At 38.1% G+C, this 19,712-nt stretch overlaps 2 protein-coding genes across 2 annotated transcripts; one reads left to right on the top strand and one right to left on the bottom strand.

Annotated features, from left to right (window-relative positions):
- Nucleotides 1-414: 414 nt before the first annotated feature.
- On the bottom strand, nucleotides 415-2,291 carry LOC105039576 (RING-H2 finger protein ATL13). Its single transcript, XM_010915765.4, has one exon. The coding sequence runs from the start codon at nucleotides 2,047-2,049 to the stop codon at nucleotides 601-603; it is 1,449 nt and encodes a 482-aa protein (XP_010914067.1). The 5' UTR covers nucleotides 2,050-2,291; the 3' UTR covers nucleotides 415-600.
- Nucleotides 2,292-8,783: 6,492 nt separating this feature from the next.
- Nucleotides 8,784-18,540, top strand: LOC105039574 (probable E3 ubiquitin-protein ligase XBOS32). Its single transcript, XM_010915764.4, has 10 exons — nucleotides 8,784-9,262; nucleotides 9,375-9,434; nucleotides 9,668-9,739; nucleotides 9,840-10,012; nucleotides 10,107-10,267; nucleotides 12,436-12,494; nucleotides 12,573-12,619; nucleotides 13,801-13,941; nucleotides 17,110-17,201; nucleotides 17,908-18,540. The coding sequence occupies exons 1-10, from the start codon at nucleotides 9,068-9,070 to the stop codon at nucleotides 18,402-18,404; spliced, it is 1,497 nt and encodes a 498-aa protein (XP_010914066.1). The 5' UTR covers nucleotides 8,784-9,067; the 3' UTR covers nucleotides 18,405-18,540.
- Nucleotides 18,541-19,712: the final 1,172 nt, after the last annotated feature.

Here is a 19,712-nt window from a genome sequence, read left to right as displayed (position 1 = left end):
TGGGTGTATATAAAACATGGGAAATAATTGTTGGAAAATCAAAAGAATAACATAAATAGTCATTTCCATGCATGAGGAATGCTACTCTGTGAAGAATATTTGCACTTTTCTAATAAGGAAGATTCAAGAGACAAGGATAAAAGGTGTGATAAAGAACAGACTCTGGCCCATGAGTTTTCTTCAGACAGTTTTTTATCTCTATTATACTGTGTAAGGGATTCGGGAATGCAAGCAATGAGTGAAAGATAGTGGAAAACATATTCTCCAAAGAGATCCAATTATGAAAGCAATAAGTGAGCATTTCCCGTGATAAGTGGAGAACCGAACTGGCTCATAAGAACAATATGAATTAGTCGATTCTCTCTCTTTTCTCATTTGTCTTCTCCCAATTTAGATGCAAGATAGGCTAAAAAATTTGAAAAATAAGATAAGGAGCTTCAACCAAAGTATATACATACCCAAGAAACGAATCCATCAAACCAACAGAAAAAAGAAAAGAAAAATCAAAGACTGCTGTATTCAAATGATTCTTTATCTCCTATTTATCCCCCTCTACTGCACCTTTTCTTTCAAAATTTAAGAATCTAAAGAACAAGTAATCTAGACAAGAGAAACACCTGGATTTGATCCATGTGAGAGATGGTTTCCCACCTTGTTCTGTCTCCCCACTATCCAAAGCAGTGTCCTCCTCGCAAATGAAGGTGCTTCATCCACGCGAGACCCTATACTATTGTTGCAGCTTCCCACCTCTGCATCGAAATCCAATTCACTCCCACTCTTCTCCCACCCAGAAACATTGAATTCCGATACTGTCATTGGGCTGGTGCTGCTCTTCATCTTTGATTCATCAGTTGCGCCTCGACGCAATGGCAATCGGAATGAAACAGCCCGCCGTGAATTATCTCCGGTGACCGGACTATCTTTCTTCGCACGCAACCATATCTTCGAAACAGAGAAGCTCTCTCTCCTGTTCAGACTGGCAATTCCCTGAGCATTGCCTCTAGATTCAACATTTCGAGACTGTTCGAATCCTCTAAACCCCTCTCTCCTTGAATGGCAATCACATTCGGACATCGCCAGCCCATGCCCGGGCTTCTTGATCGCCGGCCTCTTCTTGGGTGGCTTGATGGCCACTTGAAGTGCAGAGCTCTCATCCATCACATACTCGTAGGACCCCATGGAAAAACACCTCCTTTGATCCAAATTACTACAGCCACCAGCACTGCTGCTACCTTCACCCTCGCCACCATCAGCATCCACATTCCGAAACTTTCCGAGCCTCACCGGAACCACCTTCGCCTCTGAATTCTCCAAAGAAGGCACGGCCGCCTCTTCCTTGGCCCCAGCAGCCCCCTGTTTCTGCGACGCATCATTCGATGAAGGCCGGAAGTCATCTTCTCCGTTGAAACCAAGGTGGGAATGACTCCCAGGCTCCCCTCTATCAGGATCGATCTCCCTGGAGCTCTCACTCCCGGACTCAAGAACGAGGACCAAAGGACTGCAACTGTTGCTGGGGGAGAAGTCGGGGAGGAGGTTACTCCGACAAAGAGGGCAAGTGGAGTGGGACAAGAGCCAGGTGTCGATGCACTCCATATGGAAGGCATGGCTGCAATTTGGGAGAAGCCTGAGCTTGTCGTCGCCCTCGAACTCGCAGAGGCACACAGCGCAGTCAAAAGGGTCCTTGAGGCCTATGATGGCCTTGTAGAGGAAAACAGGGAGGGTGTCGATGAAGGACTGGTCCACCCCGGCGTCATGGAGGTGGAACAGCTGCTGGAGCTGGCCTTGGAGGGCCGTGACATTATCCATGTCCTCCGGGTCCCTGTTGATGGGTCTCAAGAGGTATCTAACAAGGAGGTGGAGCAGCCCAGAGATGAAGAAGATAATTGCCAGGATTACAATTATGAGGAGGACGCTAGGACTGATCTTGTTATCTAGATTACTCTGTGCAACAGGAGAAGGTGGTGGAGGTGGTGGGAGGTATGGCAATGGGAGTGCGACTGGAGAAAGAAAGTCCCCTGCTTTGATGCTTTCATGCAACACCAAATCCATGTTTTGGCCTAAACAAAGGCACGCACACACACACACACACACACACACACACACACACACAGAGAGAGAGAGAGAAGAAGAAAAATTAGGACTCACCAGACCTTGTTGGAACTCCAGAATCCCATCTTCTTGAGAAAAAGAAGAGGAGGAGGAAGAGCCTCTGGTCTGATGTGATGCAAGAGGAGTAGTGGGAGGGAGAAGAGAGGCAGAGGAGAGGAAGGGGTGATGGGATCCTTAATGGGTGGAGAAATAAATGAAATGACAGCAAATTGGAAAGAGTAATAAATGAATTCAATTACAATAGGGGTCTAGGGGAGGGGATGGGAAGGCAATATAAAAAAGTTGAAAGCTACATAGCTGGGGTAAGTGGAATTTAATGGGTGGTTTTTGTACGTATTTCAAGGTCTCTACTCACTAGTGGTAATATAAGATTGTAAGAGTAGATGCTGAGGTATTGGTAAAATGGGAGGAGAATCTAAAGAAACCAACTTTTTTGAAATCGAAAGCTTCGCCTTCCCTTCTACTTGACTTTCCCAAGTCCTTTGCAGCAATCTCAATGCCCATTAAATTCCTCCCCTTTTGCAACAAAGACATAATAACAGTGGTTCATCAAAATTAGTCCTTTTCTATTCCAGGGGCTTTAAAGAATCTCTCACTCCTTTTTTCTTTTTTTTTTCCTTTTTTTCTTTTTTTTTTTTTTATGTTATGTGGAGTGGTGTGAAGGAATTGAAGGGGGGGAGGAATTCGTGAAGGAAGCTGCCCGGATTGCGGTGGTTTGACATTGAAATGGCTCGGGCTTTCATGGGGCGAGGGATCTCACAATTCGTGCTGTCAAAAGGGGGAGACATGCACCGAACCAAAAGGGACGGTTTTTGTAGGCTTTCTGTCTACTTTCATGGGGTCTTGAGACCTTTATGGGACTTCAGGATGGTGGGAAATGGGAATGTAGAGCCCCACATAGGAGTAGGACTGAGCTTGGAGCATGAAGTTGGTGGCTATAATTTGAGTTTTGTGTTTTGATTCCTTATCTATTCAGTAGTGTGTACGAATGTGTTGTGATTGAACTCATAGTCTTTGATCATTTTTCCTGAAAATTGAAGGGTCAAATTTGGGCCAATTTGAAGAAGAGGTACGTATTGCAAAATTTAAGAAAATTCAGGGGTGGAAAATGATAGTTTAGAATGATTTGAGTCTGAAAGTACACTTATATCATGTGTCGTCCTTTTTAACTGGTATCATTTAATAACAACTCAAAATGTTTTGTTGGAAAAAAATAACAACTCAAGAATTAAGTAATTAATTGGTTTCATGTGTGTGCCAACTTTCGTGATGAAAATTTTTATTTCGACTTTGTGATCTCATAATTACACACAGCTTTCTTGGCTGATGGACCCAAGATCGTAGTCACAAAGGCAAAAAATTTGCTGCCTTTTTAATAGGAATTGAGGGTCTCCTCGCTACTTCTAAAAAATAATAATTCTTATCGTAATTAAGTAGCAACATATCATATGAGCCATATGAGAAGGACAAGGACACTAAAGAGGAAAATCATTAAGATCATGAATCATCAAGCACGAGTGCATTAAGGACACCCAAATGGTTGGGAGAAGAGTTAAATTAAGAATCATGTTTTTAGAATACCAAGAAGATCTCATCTCAAAACTTGCTTTGAGACAGGTTCAAAACTGTATGACATGTCAACAAACTTTGCTATCACGGACCCATTTCAGAACTTGACTAATGCAAAAATGGATGAGAAGTCCTGATCTCATCTTAAAATTTGCTTTGAGACATGATAGAGACAATAAACCACATGACATGTGAACAAACTTTGCTATCCCAGACCGATTTGAGAACTTGATTGATGCAAACATGGACGAGAAGTCCAGTCAAATCCTCATTAGACAAGCTCCTTGTTTAGTTCACCAAGGTCAAGTATCTAGAATGAATTTTTTATCTTTTTGCCTGAGACTGTAAACTAGCTTTTGTTCCAACCATTTCGCTTTGTCATGTTCATTTTAAATTTTTCATGGTCTTTTATGAAGTTTCTCATCCTAGTAGTCGAGACCAAAACTGCTCATTATATTATCCTCTTCCATCTACACTGGGCTGGCATAAATGATCTAAAATATATCCTCCTAAATATGCAAGCTGCCTGGAATAATTGGAAGCGAGAAAGGTCATCGAAACTGAAATTCCTTGCATGTATATCAAAATTCAATTCAAAATTTTGATTCCACATCAGTATATAGAATTAGGAACTCATGTTATTTGGATCTAGATCTCTTGTACTGTAGATTAATAAACTATTTCTCAAAAACTAGAGTTGTGACATATCAGCATGGATGATCCAAGAATTGCCGGCCATACGGTCCCAGATTAGATTTAAGTCTCACCCACATATCAAAATCAAAATCAATCATAGAGTCCCTGTCCTTCACATTTTCAATTCCAGATTTGGATCTGCAGTCCTTAGTTTTGTATCTGGGCATTTAATTTACAACAACTAACAATTTCATATCTGAACACATGCAATCAAAGATCAAGTAAAAGCCATTATGATCAACTGGAGAGAAAAGGAAACAACATAGACACCCTATCTTTATCATCTACCATTTCATAATTCTAACATACATTACTTATGGTGAATGCACCATCCACCGCTTGCGTCGGTGCCACTCTCCTGAGGACCTGATGACAAAGACTCCAGAAACCGGCTAGCTCGACGGCTTCTTCAATCTTGGCCGCCAAATGAGTTGAGAGGGTGGTCCTGGCTTTATGGTGTTCACCCAATAATCCATGCATGGATGTGCCTAACCTTTGGCCAACCTCTGGAATGGGTGGTCCTTGAATAGAAAGTGATGGAAGACATTATGAGGAATCGATGTCCTTTTAATTACTTGGATCTATTAAACAGTGCCGACCAAATTACCAGCCTTAACTGCTATCGTCTCATCCGGGTACAGGTTATATCACATGAGACCTTGGGTGTTGAGTGAAGTTGAAGGATTCCATGATTCGTTACCCCATATGTCTCATGCTTTCACCACCCAATGTTGTGGTCTCAATCAATGACATTGCATAGCTTTTATAGCCATTGATGATTCAAGGTCCAGCTCCTGACTGAAGACTTCTTGCCAAAATTGTGATTCGATAGATTTTGTGGTGTCTGACACAGGGTGGATCGAATTAATTCAACTCATCTGCAAAGAACTCGGCCCTCTTTTATCAAGGTGGTAGCCTAATGCAAAGCCTAAGCTGGAGTAAGGTTCTATAAATAATTGCTTTTGAGGCATACTTTTCTATGTTGCTCTTTCATTGTATTTATCACCTTTGACCTGATCTCATGACTTCTTTAATTGCACTTTATTTTGTGTCTACGTATCCCAATAGAAACCTCAAGTCGTGATATGAGGCACGCCCTTCTCCGATTTTATATGTTTGGCTCCTTGTGAAATGGATGCAAGCCAATTTTTCAAGAGGAAAATGCATTTGTCTGATGCTACGTGTGTGCAAATGCCAGCCTGCATGCATGTATTGGTCCAGCACTCATCTATTTTTTTCGATAAATCAGATAAGTTAAACTATTCGAGTATAAATATATCTATGGAAATCGACAAAAAAAAATATTATGATACTGCAAGTTGGAGAAATGCATACAACCTCATCGAACAGAAAAAATATTTATCACATTGGCTTCCATATAGCAATTAACAAATAATAGTAATAATAATAATGAAACTAGGTTTGAATAACAATTGGTTGGAACCACTTGTCTAAGAGCTAACCAGTTGACCAAACGAATCCATGTTTCTGCGTACTTAGATGCAATCCCAGCTGACAAAAGAAAGAGAGCCATTTGATTCCAAATGCCCAGATTAAACCTATGTGGGCTTGTTCAGGCCCATTAGTGCAAGAATCCATCTTGATTTTTGCTAGTACACGTAGAAGTTGAAGTAGTTCGTTATATCAAAGGCTTGTTTAGATGGTTGGATCCAAAATCCCATTGGATTTTTAGATTGGATTAGTACAATCAAAAAAAATCAACCCAAACTAGGTATATATTCATAAATACGCATGAGTCCGCTCGAATCCCATGGGGAGAGAGAAAAAAAAAAAAGAAAAAAAAGATGGTATGAGATGAGTTTTATTTGTTGCATCTATTCCCTCTATTCCAATAGCTGAAGTGATGGCTGCTTGGTATGGATTTATATAGTGGTTTTATGTTTCAGAATAATAAAATTACTTTGGAGAGAGATTTGAAGATAATAATGACTTGGGTTAGTGGTAAGGATTCTTCACAACATCCTGTAACAAGGAATATCAGACTTTTTTGTCCTGTCATAATTGATTTTTTTTCTTGCATTCATGTTCTTTGAGAAGTTAATTTTGTAGCTGATTGACTGCCCAATTTTGCAAGTATTGGACAGGCTGAAAAATATGGACAGAAGGATTGATTGGCCAATTTTGCAGGCATTGAATGGGTTGAAAAGTATGGACAGAAAGATTTTCACCTATATTGACTTTCTTCATCAATACAGATGCTAGGGTGCTATAGAATTTGTGGATTGGGCTGCTACAACAAGTAAGATTATAAGATTACAAGTTCGACCAGGTCTATATTCATGAAATTTCCAATAATAGATTTGAAGTGGGTCAGCTTGAGTCCTAAGAAAAAAGATTTAAGCATATCTTTTTTTTCTTCACACAGGAATGAGTTGAGAAAGGTCTAGTTAACATGTTTCGGACTAGACCTTATATTCTATAATCCTAAAAATTCTATTTTCATTCCTAAGAATCCAATAGAATTATCCAAATATATCCTAAATACAGCTTTGGCAAGCCTAGATGAGGACAAACTAATTTCAAAGTTATGTTTGTTTCTTGATGTCATTGAAGTCTGACTAGATTCTACCAAAAAAAAAAAAAAAAAAAAGATCAGACTAGGTCAAGCCTAGGCCCACAAAAACATTATTCTAGAACTCTATCTTTGTTATGCTTAATAACATCAAAGGCTCCCGAGCTTACTGTACCAAAAAAAAAAAAAGCTCGCGAGCTTAGATACGTCACAACATAGATAGGCCTGTACGTTTCTAGCAATAGTTTTTTTTTTTCTTTTAGTTTTCAGCAATAATTCTTTTGAAGCAGGTGCAATCTTATATGGGAATCAACTTGTTGGGTGCAAGACTGGGCTCTAGTGGAAGCAATTATATATGGCTTAATCTTTCCATTAATAGTGAGTTGGTTGATCCTTTACAAAGTATATTGGAGTTATCAACTACAAAAATACTTTCGTAACTTAAAAGGTCCCTCAGCTCCTATGTTGTATTCCATTGCTTCCTCCGTATCTGCATTATAAGCTGCGAAGCAACATCAATGATGGGAGACAATCTGGTGATTTTTCTATGTTACCACAATATACTAAGCTTCTAAGATCTTCATCTCATTTGAGATCTTGGCTGCCAAATTATGAAAGTTTTAGTTTTAAATAAAATTTGATCATTAAATATTCAAGTAAATATTTAAAATAGTAGTTAATCCAAAATTTCTCTATAAACAAGTATTTTGATATTCTCATTACACAATAGCTCGTGCTTCACATATATATATTTTTAATAAGTTTTCTTTTCAAATTTGTGCCAAGATAAATTGAGATCTTTTCTCATCCTAATAAATATCAATGAGCACCAAATCATGCGATAGTTGTTATAAATTAAAAAAAAAAAAATACTTGAACAAAAATATAGATTACCAAACTTTGAAAACAAAAAGTAAATATAACAAGAACTTGTGAAAAACTCCAGAAGAAGATAATGTAAGGAACAAAAGATTTACCATCATTGCATGTTATGATTTTATATTTCTTTCTCATTTATCCATTTCTGGACACAAAATACAGTTCAGTCCACGCGTAGAATATGTCAGATTTTGATTTCTAATTTTTCTCTATGTTTCAACACTGCCCCTTCCAACCCAAGATTTAAAGGATCCGAATTCTATTTTTAAGAAATCTTATCAAGTTACATTTCATGGCAGTTATAACGTACCCTCCATACCATGCACCCTCACAGCCAAAAGAAGGATAACTAAATTTATTTATTTATTGGGTTAATGGCCGACCACAACATGGAATGAAACCAGAGACAGAGGAACAAAAGCTTTCGCAGAAGCAGCACATGTATGCGTTGTAGAAAAATAAAAGAGGAAAAGGGGGGGAAGAAGGGAGGAGAGAGAAAGAAACACCACCACCAGACACTTGGAGTGGTTGGGTGGTTGGTTTCCTTCATCCCCAATCATAGTGGCATGCCATTCTACCAGGACTGTGCTTGCTTCCGTCCTTCTGTAAAATAAATAATAATAATAATAATGATAATAAATAGAAAAAAAAATAAAGAATAGTTGGTCCCTGTTTCACCCCCTCCCCCCCTCTTTTTTTACCGTCTTTAACCCTTGTAATTCTTTATTCTTCTTATTCTCTTCTCTTCTCTTCTTTCTTATGGAATGAATAGAAACTGTTGAGATTATACTTTCTTTCTCTTCTTGTAAGCGGGGATTCCTCGTCTTTTCTTTGTGTTCTTTTCGGTGGGGTTCTTTTGTCGTAAAAATTGCGGGCGAGCGAGACCGGCTTTTAGGGCGGAAATTAAACAAGAGATGGGGGTTGGCTATCTCGGCGAATGATGGCGGATTTCGATGTGGGCTCTCGTTTGCCTGGTGGAAAAGATGGTTTTTTTTTTTTTTCTTTTGAAAAAAGAGGGATTTTTTGAACTTTTTTTTGGAGTTAGGTCTTTGACCTTGGTCTTGAATTCCGTTGGAGATTGGTGTAGGTTTTTGTCTTTCCTTTTGAAAATATTTCGAGGTAGTTGATTGCGGAAGGGATAGAGGGAATTTTGATGATCTTGTCCCATCTATTCTATTCTTTTGTCGGTTTTTACCTCCAAAAAAGAAGGGCGTTTTCCGCAAAAAAAGGAGAGATTTTTTGCCCCATTTTATTGGATTTTGTTTCCGTGTTTTGTGGTTGATGGGATTTTTGAGCATGATGGGCAATTCCTTTGGGTGCTCGGCATCCGGGGAGCGGCTGGTCTCGGCAGCAAGAGATGGCGACCTTCAAGAAGCCAAGGCTCTCTTGGAGTACAATCCCCGGCTTGCCAGGTATTCCACCTTTGGCGTCCGGAACTCGCCGCTCCATTACTCCGCTGCACAGGGTCACCATGAGGTAATCGGTTTCTGTCTTGATCCCAATTTATTGGTCAACTTATGATTGCTATTGAATTTGAAATTTTCCATCGCTTTGTTATTGAAGATTTATTTATGGTTTGCACATCCAGATTGTCTCTCTGTTGCTTGAATCTGGTGTCGATATTAATCTCCGGAACATCCGAGGGCAGGTGAAATTAAAGATGCGGTCCCTGTTTATCATTAATCCGTGTTTTTATTTCTTAATCGAGAATTATGTTATGTTTCCATGCTTTTGTTGTAATTCTTGGTTTATACTCAAGAACTATTGAATCCTATCATTCTCTTGCGCCTCCATTAATTGTTTAGGTGAAATTTTAGTAGCAAATTTTGCTTTCACATGATTTAAATTTTTGAAATTAAGCACTTCTATTATTGTTCGCAGACTGCTTTAATGCAAGCTTGTCAATATGGTCACTGGGAGGTTGTTCAGACTCTAATGCTTTTCAAAGCCAATGTGAGTTGTTTTCGGCCCCTCTCAATTTGCTTGTGCTCTTGTATATTGGACACTGGTTTCTTGCTGTAATTCTCAGACAATATGTGGAATTGGGCTATAGATTCACAGAACGGATTATCTCAATGGTGGAACGGCTCTCCACTTTGCAGCTCTAAATGGTCACACTCGATGCATTCGTCTTCTTCTTGCTGATTATGTGCCAAGCATAGATGGCTTTTGGAATATGATGAGGAAACAAACCCAAGAAGTTTCTATTGCAGATTTTGATGTGGGGTACTTTTCATTCTTTCAAGTCTTTATGATGTTCTGTTTTTGGTATGATAATTATATAAAATTTTCTTCTTTTTCTTCTTCACTGTTTCTTCAGTGCTCTATCTAAGATAGTTAATAGAAAGGCAGATGGAGGCATTACAGCTCTTCATATGGCTGCACTAAATGGGCACACTGAGAGCGTGCAGTTACTATTGGACTTGGGAGCTTCTGTTACTGAAGTCACAGTGGAAGATGGGACGACTATAGACTTGATAGGTTTTCTTCTCTCATATTTCTCATTTCTATTCTTGTATGTTTTTCTACCATGAAAACATGTTTCATCACTTTGTTGTTCTGGCAACAAGGCTTCAAGGTTCTTTTCTGCAGTTGACTTTAGGTGATGATCCTCACACACACACATACATATGTGAAATATCTGGTTTCTGGCTTATACCTTGTTGTTCTGGCGACAAGGCTTCAAGGTTCTTTGCCGCAGTTGACTTTAGGTGATGATACTTTTATATATATGTGAAATAAATGGTTTCTGGCTTATGCAGTGAATAACTTTGGAAGACCTGTATATATGCAGTCTAGCTTCATCAAAAGTCAAGGAGTTAACTAATTCGTTATCCTCACAAAGAACTTATAGATCTACTGAGATGCATTTCTTTAATTTTATTTCATTTTTATAGTTCTGATTGGTGACTGCTTACATGTAGTTAAAAGTTAGCCCCTTTATTTTTCATGGAAGTTAGTTTATTCTTTCCTTTTATTATTCTTCTGTGTCGAATCATGTAGGCTAAAATTTTTACACAACCAGTTTTATTTGAATGTTTGATGATTTGCATACTCTATCATTGGTTCATCTGTTAAGTTGTTCAGTCATTATCAATGGTTACAGCCGTATGGTGGTGGAATGATGATATGTACTTGTGACATTTTTTTTTCATTTTTTTAGTGTAAAGGCAAAGATAGAGCCTTTTTTCTGTTTTGCAGGATTTTCTTATCTTTCAGCATATTTTAGAGTTTTGATGATTAATAGGTTTGCTTTTCTAATAATCATATTTCTCTTTTTTCAGTGCCACATGATAATAGGCATCAACACTCTACAGTTTTACTTGGTTTGATGAATATATTGATAAAGTTAAATGATTAAGAATATCTGTTATATGGAAAGTTTCAAGAAATATGTACTTGTTGTGTTCCCAATAGTTGTTTATAATGGGTCATCCTCCCACATTTATTTTCCAAGGAAACAAAGGAAATACATTATACATATAAGAAATGGAAGTGGTAAGATTTGGATGATGTTGTATACCATCACCAATCCAGGTGCTTAAATGGCTAAACATACTTCTATCAGAAGGTACAGCATCATCTTAACAATATGAAGAGAGAATTGTATGCTTGTGAGCTTTTATCATGTTTTATAAACAGATTTTTACAACTGTTGCCCCCCTTTTTTTTAAAAAAAAAAAAGAAATTAAAACAAGCATTTCGTATGTACGAGCAAGCATTGAGACTTTCTGCTGTTCGAAGGATAAACTCCTTTATCCCATGACATGAGGATACTAGGTGATAAACTCCTTTTTTGTGTGTGATATCAGAAGAAACGATTCATTAATTGGACACAATTATTACCATTAATTATAATAAAACCAGAATTAGGTAAAATTTCAAAAACCTTTTTCTCTTTAAAATGGTCATCAGGCATGGCTACACTTTGGCGCTGTGCAGTCAGAGTTTTTTCCTAGGAATGCATGCTTTGCCATTTTGCTTGCAAATGCTTCCACCCTTTCTTTTAATTATCTTTTCCTAGTTCATGATTTTATGAAAATCAACCGTAATAAACTTGCCATACGGGTTGGTACCGATGAGCACCGACGCTTGGTATGCCAAACGTGCCATCATACCGAGCGTGCCAACACTTTGTACGCCGAACCAGCCCGCGTACCGAGTATACCAACATAGGATGGTATTGGTAAAAGTTCTAGTACTGAGATAGTGAACCTTGCCTGATACAATCTGAATTTTAAAGATATAATATTTCCCATATTTTGAATTTTCAGATCTTGTGTTACTTTGATATGAGATACAAAAAAAAAAAAAAAAAAGAGAGTATTTTCCTAGATTCTGCAGTACTTAGGATCATCTCCTGAGGATGCATTTTTGGAGGTTCCGCAAGAACTTTTTTAATTATCCTGAATACTCCGCCCCACTTTAAGAGTCTTTATTTGGAAAAAGGAGGTCTCTTTCATAGTCTCTATGCTAAATTGGAATTATACATAAATGATGCATTCTTGATTTTTTGCATTTTTAAGAAAAATAAGCATTACCGCATTCTCCAGTTAATTCTTGCATTCTATTAATTTTAGCATCCTGATAGTTGTTTTCAAAGTGGCATGCAGTTCTCATAAGACAGTTGTCCTGTTTCCACTTAGCAGGTGCAGGAAGCACACCCCTTCATTATGCTGCTTGTGGTGGAAATGCAGCTTGTTGTCAGGTATGTTAGGTTGATTTCCTTTTGTTTGTTCTCCTCACGAAAGGCTATGATACTTATTCACTCCATGTGGATGTGCAGGTTCTTATCGCCAGAGGTGCCAGCATAACTGCTGAAAATGCTAATGGGTATGTCTCTGATATTATTAAATCTAGTAAAGGAATTTCTAAATAAATCATTAATAACTGCAGTATGTAAGCTAGTTAGGTTTGGTGGAACTCTTGTCTCAGATAGACACTTAGGAACATAGAAAAGCATTCGTGATGTGGCCTTCTTCTTTTTGTGTGAAGCTATATGAGGTTATGAACAAGAGTGCAAATAATTCATAGATATGGAATTACTAGGAGGGGGGCAATCATTGTTATGAACCTCAGAGCAATTCATAGAAATATCTAACAGGAGTTGCATTGAGATTGAAAGCCAGCTTAACTTTCTAAACCATAAAGTTCCAAGGATTTACGTGGTTCTGGGAAAAGAATTAGTTTTCTGTGAAGGTTATCACAGATCTGGTGTGAACTTATGTGAATCAGACGATCCATTTGGGATCTCTTATTGCCATGGTACATTGTGATGTCAAATTATTGAAGGATTTATATATTTTAAGAGAATTTTTAAAAAACTGGGACACCATATTTCGAGAATATATCACAATATATAGGCAGTGAGCCTCTTTCCTGGTATGGTAAATTCGATAATGAGTAAAATTGGGCACATATCCAAATGCTTTTGATGCTTAAAAGTTCTTTCACAGGACAAGACATCTTAGTAAATAGCCTCCTATCTAAAGAAAACTTGAACACCATAATTCGGGATATATCCCAATGTATGCAGTTAGAAAGCCAGTGACCCTCATGACACGAAAACTTCAATATTGAGTAAAAATGGGCTCATGTCCATTGGCTTTCAATGCTTAGAAATGTTTTTGGAAGACAAATCTCATATCCTTTTTTAGTAAAATAGCCTTCTATCTAAAAAAAGTGTTGAAAATACAAATAGCGTTCAAACTATATGCTGTTCAGAAACTGTTAGAACATGGTTGCAAGCAGAAGCTTATAATCTTACATGAAATGAAGCATGAAATCTTTGCTATAATGTTAGTTGAGTTTTTAGAAGTGTACTATTTGATATATAGCTGAGAAGTCATTGAATATATAAGTGATGCACTTGTTCTCAATATGTTAATCCTCCATGGCTTTTCTTTCTGTGTCTTTTTTTCGATTAACTTTTGGACTCAAGTTGCCTGCTTACTCTCATGCTTTTGTTATGGTATGAATACTTAATCTCATATTTTTGTGCAATGTGGTCGCAGTTGGACTCCTTTGATGGTAGCTCGATCATGGCATCGGAATTGGCTCGAGGGTATTCTAAATAAGCAACCGGAAAGCCGAGTACATATTCTTCCTTCACCATATCTCTCTCTTCCGCTTATGAGCATCATGAGAATAGCTCGGTTAGTAACCATGCATTCTTTTGCTGTTTTATGATCATCTTGACTGAACTGGAATTAACATTATTTCAGGAACTTGGTTTTTTCCCCTAATTTGTCGTTATCTCTTTTTTAGTTGCTTCATTTATTATGCTCATGGCTGCTATCCTGCATGAGATATCATCTAGCAATATACTCGCTTCTTGTCCTCTTACATGTAAAGTACTCACTATTTCAGAAACATTATTAATCTACTTATCTCTTCCTTATATCTTTGATGTCTATTCCGAAATGTATTTATGATTTATTTCTGTGATGCTTAGGCAATATTATAGTTGATTGGGATAATGTTTCACCTTCTTTGCTATGGGAACATTGTTCCAATAGTCTACCATCCTTGTCTTCTATCTGTTTCGGGCACTTTGGCATACTTAAAAGTTAATTTTCCCTTCTGTTTCTTTAGTCTCATACATGCATCACACATGCCAAAGTATGGCATGTGCTTGTCTATGTATATGTATGTAATGTTGTGTCTCTTGGAATTTCAAGCTTGAAAATTAACTGCTAGTTAAACAGCTTCAATTCGCAAGATCAAGACATTTTATTAGATGAGGCATCTTCATGTCTAGGTCTTGAAGATCATTTTCATGATCTTCTGTGCAGTCTCCCTTAATAAATGGAGTTAGGTATGGAACTTCTTAAATTGTCACTGGATTTTGTTGCCTGCAATTAGAAATGGATGTCGGCCCTCATATATGCAGGTGATTAGGTGTATTTAGTGCATTGTTCTCTCTGCATATTTAAGTTAGTTGCTGCTTTCATTATAATCTATCCATTCTTTGGTTAGAAATGGAGAATCATGTTTAAGATGTTTTAGAATAAGCAATGCTGGTCCCCCTGTCCTATGTCAAGGGAATCAAAATTGCCAATGGAAATAAGAAGCCACAAAAAAGACAAGAAATCCTGAGCTTTGAAGATTTTATTCCCTTCCCTTAAACATCCCTTGTTGTATCCACCCTCTGCTAAAAGGGTTCTCATAAATGAGAATATTTGTGAGACCACTAAGGAGTAGATTACCCAGGTTTCTCATAAAACCAAGGATTGCAGGTTTCTTTTTGAATTCCAAGGCAGAGGTCCCTATTGTTCTTCAAGGTACAGAAGGAATTAAGTAAAAATCTCCCCTAATTTCACCTCATATACTATTGATTTATTGACAGCTAGAGAATGTGAACAGCCTTGGATGACATCAAGCTGCAAGGTACTTGATTTCGACATTCATAAAATTTGACAGATGGAAGAGCAGAAGTGTATTACTTCATCTCCTCTCAAATCATCAGTATTGAATCAGGACTTCTTTCTGAAAACTAGAGCAGAATTATCAGGAAAAGCATCCCCCAAGGGAGTATATACATTATTTAACCTTGTAAACCTCACTTCATGTACTTTCCTATGTTAATGCAAATAAAAATTTCGTAAGGCTTATAATATCCCCCATCCCCAGCCCACCAATGAAGAAAGGAAAATCATGGGGCCATTAAGGATTTCAACCCTCTCCTCCTAGAATACCAGTATCTACATTTATCTAACGAGCCTTCCTCTCACCACATGAGTTATCTAGTCTCCATAATGTGTCAGCTTGAGACCAACAAGACTCTTGATAAGCTGATTCTAGCAGGCAGGTTGATGAAATGAGGCTCACCAACATCTACCAAGCTTCAGATGAAGCTTAATGGGCATATAGATCATCCTAGAGTTTGTCAAAAGAGCATATATTGCATCGTGTGATCCGGGAAAAGATCCAACATCCTGAATGGGCATATAGTGGTCCTAGGCCCACCAACATCCTGAGTGGGCCCTTTCAATTTTTTCTTAGGTTCACACTTGTTCTACTCTGGGAAAAGATATGCTGGAGTTTGCATTTTCGCTTCAATCTAGATGGACCAGGCATGATTTTCTGCAATCTATGGTAGCAGATGGAGCTAATGTCCTTTTCGATTCCTTTTTTGTGTCCTTCTTAAACTATATTTTAAGGTGCTCACTTACGAGATCAGAAATGTGGCTTGGAACAAACATGAGAACAATGGGCATACAAGGCATGATCATACTCATCATGCTGATACTTTTTGATCAAAATTGTAATTGAAGCTTGGGTCTTTTCAGACCATTTTGATAGCACAACAAAGGGAACATACATGGCCAATTGGATGAGTAAGATAGGAGATTGCATATTGAGTTTCTTAAAATCAAAAACAAGGTACGGCCATGATGGTGGACATTTGAGTAGTTGCCTTCTTGGCATACAAAGCAAAGATTCTTCTCACAATCAATACCATGCTCTTAAGTAAAGATGTATGTCACCAAATGAGATATCTAGCACTCTATTTGACCATTTAAGTGGCTCTTCATTTCATAAATGTACTTGCATGTATATTTTCCAATGTTTGTCTTTTTTTTTGGTGTGGGGTTGTAGGGGGGGGGGTGAGGTTGCTCAGGTCAATGAATATAATGATGTTTCTTAATGTTGTCCAATAACAACATAGGAAGATGGACTACCGAATGGGTAATACTAATCCTTGCGAAAAGCACCAAGTTATTGCAGAAGGCTCGGTGAGGGCTACAATGTCATGTTGATAAAAGCACGAGATGCATATAATCTACTAATGAGGTGAATGGCTTATTATATGTACATAAGGTGGCGATGCCACCAACATAGTAAGAACACTAAAACACACGAGACAAACATAGTATGCATCATGCATATTTTTCAGTGATGGTGTACACGTCCAGTAGTTGTAATCATTGCCTTTGTTTTATTCCCGTGCTTAATAACACTAATATGCCCCCGGAGTACAGTTTTCTTAGAAAATCCCACAATACATTGTGAAGTACTATGGCATAGGTTTTGTCCTATAGATGTATGATTTTCAAGTCTGATGTGACCATACAGAACGAGATACATATTTTTCATTTGTAGACTTCTCAATTGCTTTCATTCTTGTATAAATTCTATTTTTCCTTTTCTTTTTAATGCTTGATTCCATGGAAGAATGAGATTAATTATTTTTGCTTGCTTAGTTCTGAGAAAAGAAACCTCATGCAGGTAAGTTTCCAGGGGTTTTACTTTAAATTTTCAAATGTCCACTTGGTTACAAAAATCTTATTTTGAGGGGTTAGTTGTTTTATGTATTGCAGAGAATGTGGATGGAGAAATAAGAACCAGTCACCTGCATGTATTGATCCATGTGTTGTTTGCTTGGAAAGAAAATGCACAGTAGCTGCAGAAGGTACATAGCTTTGAAACCTTTAGCAGTATCATGCTTTAATGAATTACAGGAACTGAAAATGAAATCCTTTGTTTATGAGCTCATGCAATTCAGGGTTTATCAAAGTTGCCTTTCTCTTTTTACCCATAAAAGCAAACTTTCTTCTGTTTCCTATTAATTTCAGGCATAATTTAAACCTCCTTAGTTTGCACTATACATACCAGTTTATAGGTTAAAGATGCAGGCTATCTGCATTTGGAGTTCTGTATGCCCTGCCAGACGATGATTTTAGATTTTAATAGACTTCCCATGGTAAAAATAAATTTGTATGTTTGTTGGCAAATACCATATCCTGGTCTTTCACCTTCAAACTGGTAATGCACTCAGAAAGTAGCAGTCTCTTTTCCATGTAACGTCTATTGATCCTCTGTACCCAGGAAACAAGGATATGTGCTTGTTAATAATCAAGGCATGATCCAGCGAAGTTTGACAGTGCTTTGTGGCCTACTGTTGACCTGCTGTTAACCCTTGTAACTAGGAGAGTGTGATAGCGCTTTTTGCGGAGTTTTTAGCCTAAGGCATTTTGGACTAGGGATGATCTGGCATGAAATCTAAAATTTTATGTTGTTGGGGAAATCTACCTTCTATTACATGTTGAAGCATGCAGTAGAGAGCTAAATCTTTAATTTTATAATCATGGGCATGGATCACAAAATACTTGTTGCAGGTTGTGGTCATGAGTTCTGCACTAGGTGTGCTCTGTACTTGTGCTCCACCAATAGCACTTCAACAATCGCTGCAGGCCCACCTGGCTCTATACCCTGCCCTCTCTGCCGGCATGCAATTGTCTCGTTTTCCAAACTCTCGGGCACAAGCCCCATCAGGGAGTTGCCAAGGACGAGCCTTTCCTTGTCTTTATGTGCTACTTGTCCAGCCGTGGGCTCAGGTTCTACCACTTCGATGACTACTCGGTTGTGCAAGCCTGACTTCCACTGTACTCGGATCCCGCCACTGGGTTCATCATCCTTTCGGTCTCTCAGCTGCCAGAGGTTCCCTTCGATGAAGCTGAATTCGACTCTTTGCATGGGAGCTCCAGAAACAAGCCCGTGCCTTATCAGGTGCTCGAGATCAGGATCACTAGGGCGGTCAGCTTCTCAAGGGGAGAGCAGCAGAAGGTCATGGCTTCTTGCCCTTAACCAAATTGTTACTACTGGAAGCAGTTAGAATTCTGCAATCCATCCTCTTCTTTTTTGTTTCTCTGTTTGTTTGTTTTTCCTCGTTTTTTTTTTTTTTAGGTGTGCTTGCCTTGCGAATCCTTTTTCATGAAAATGCCAATCAACCCTGCTGCTGATATTAGTGACGTGTCCCCTGTGTCGTAAATAGAGGATTATGTGCTGTTGTTGTGTTGCATGTGCAGGATCATCATGGCGGCTATTGTTTTCTATTCGTTTTTGTTCTTTGATTTTGTAAATGAAGAAGGATATTGCTCATGCTTTTTTTTTTTTTTTTAAAATGCAAGTTTGAAAGGTGATAAGTTGGTTGTTTCATCGTGTCATTTGTAACTGGAACAGTCATTGCGGATCTCTACTGGTGTCAAAATGTCACAGTGAAGGCTAAATAAGCATTGGGATAACCAATACAAAATGAGTGATCTCTCTCTCTGTCGCGCGCGCGAGTTGCATTTCAGACTAATAAATACAAAAAGATAAAAGGATATATGTTTATTCTTTACTAATTTAAGGCCATTTCTCATTTAGCTTAAATGAACTCGGAAATTTCAGATTGATGTTTGTAAGGTTTGGAGAGAATCACCGCATTGGTTACAAAAAAATATTAGTTGATGTTTAGATGCGGTTCAATGAGCTGCAACAGTGAAAATCCATGGTCACTGTCATACATCTCACAAATAGCATGTGCTAATTAGATGTTTAGTAATTCACAGTTATTTGTGAAAAAAAGCATAGAATTGGTTAAGATGAAATAATTATGGGCGATAGAGATCCAAAAAGATTGTGATAAGTTGGTTTGAGTGTTGAGATGTAAGAGAGAAGGTGATACAAACATGGCATGTCTGGAAGATGTGGGAGAGGATATGGGATAAAAATCTTTCAAGTCTGTCACTAGACTTTACTTTCTGTTAGAAGTGCAAATGAGTCAAGTAGGATAACAGGTTGCTCAAGGATGGCTTGTTTTGGACACAGAATAATTGATCTCAAGCCAAGCATGCTTACCTTAACTGAACTCGAATGAGCTTTTAATCTGGCCAAGGTACGCTTATAGTTTTTTGAAGCTTAATGTACTCGGGCTCAGCTATTTATAAGTCGTGCTTTAAAGTACGTAGCTTTAACTTGCTTCCTACCTTGAATCATGCTCGAACAAGTCAAGCTTTTGATGAATAACTCAGTTCTTTTGCTGCCTTACTTTATCGAAGATTAGAAATGGGTGATGAAGAAAGATCTATGGAATTGACACAGAGAGGACAAATCTAGATAATTATAGGTATTGGGATAAGTTAACCGACCCCGACTCCGA

The sequence above is a fragment of the Elaeis guineensis genome, chromosome 1, assembly GCF_000442705.2.
Source record: "Elaeis guineensis isolate ETL-2024a chromosome 1, EG11, whole genome shotgun sequence".
NCBI lineage: Eukaryota > Viridiplantae > Streptophyta > Magnoliopsida > Arecales > Arecaceae > Elaeis > Elaeis guineensis.
This window is presented reverse-complemented; position numbering and strand designations above follow the sequence as displayed.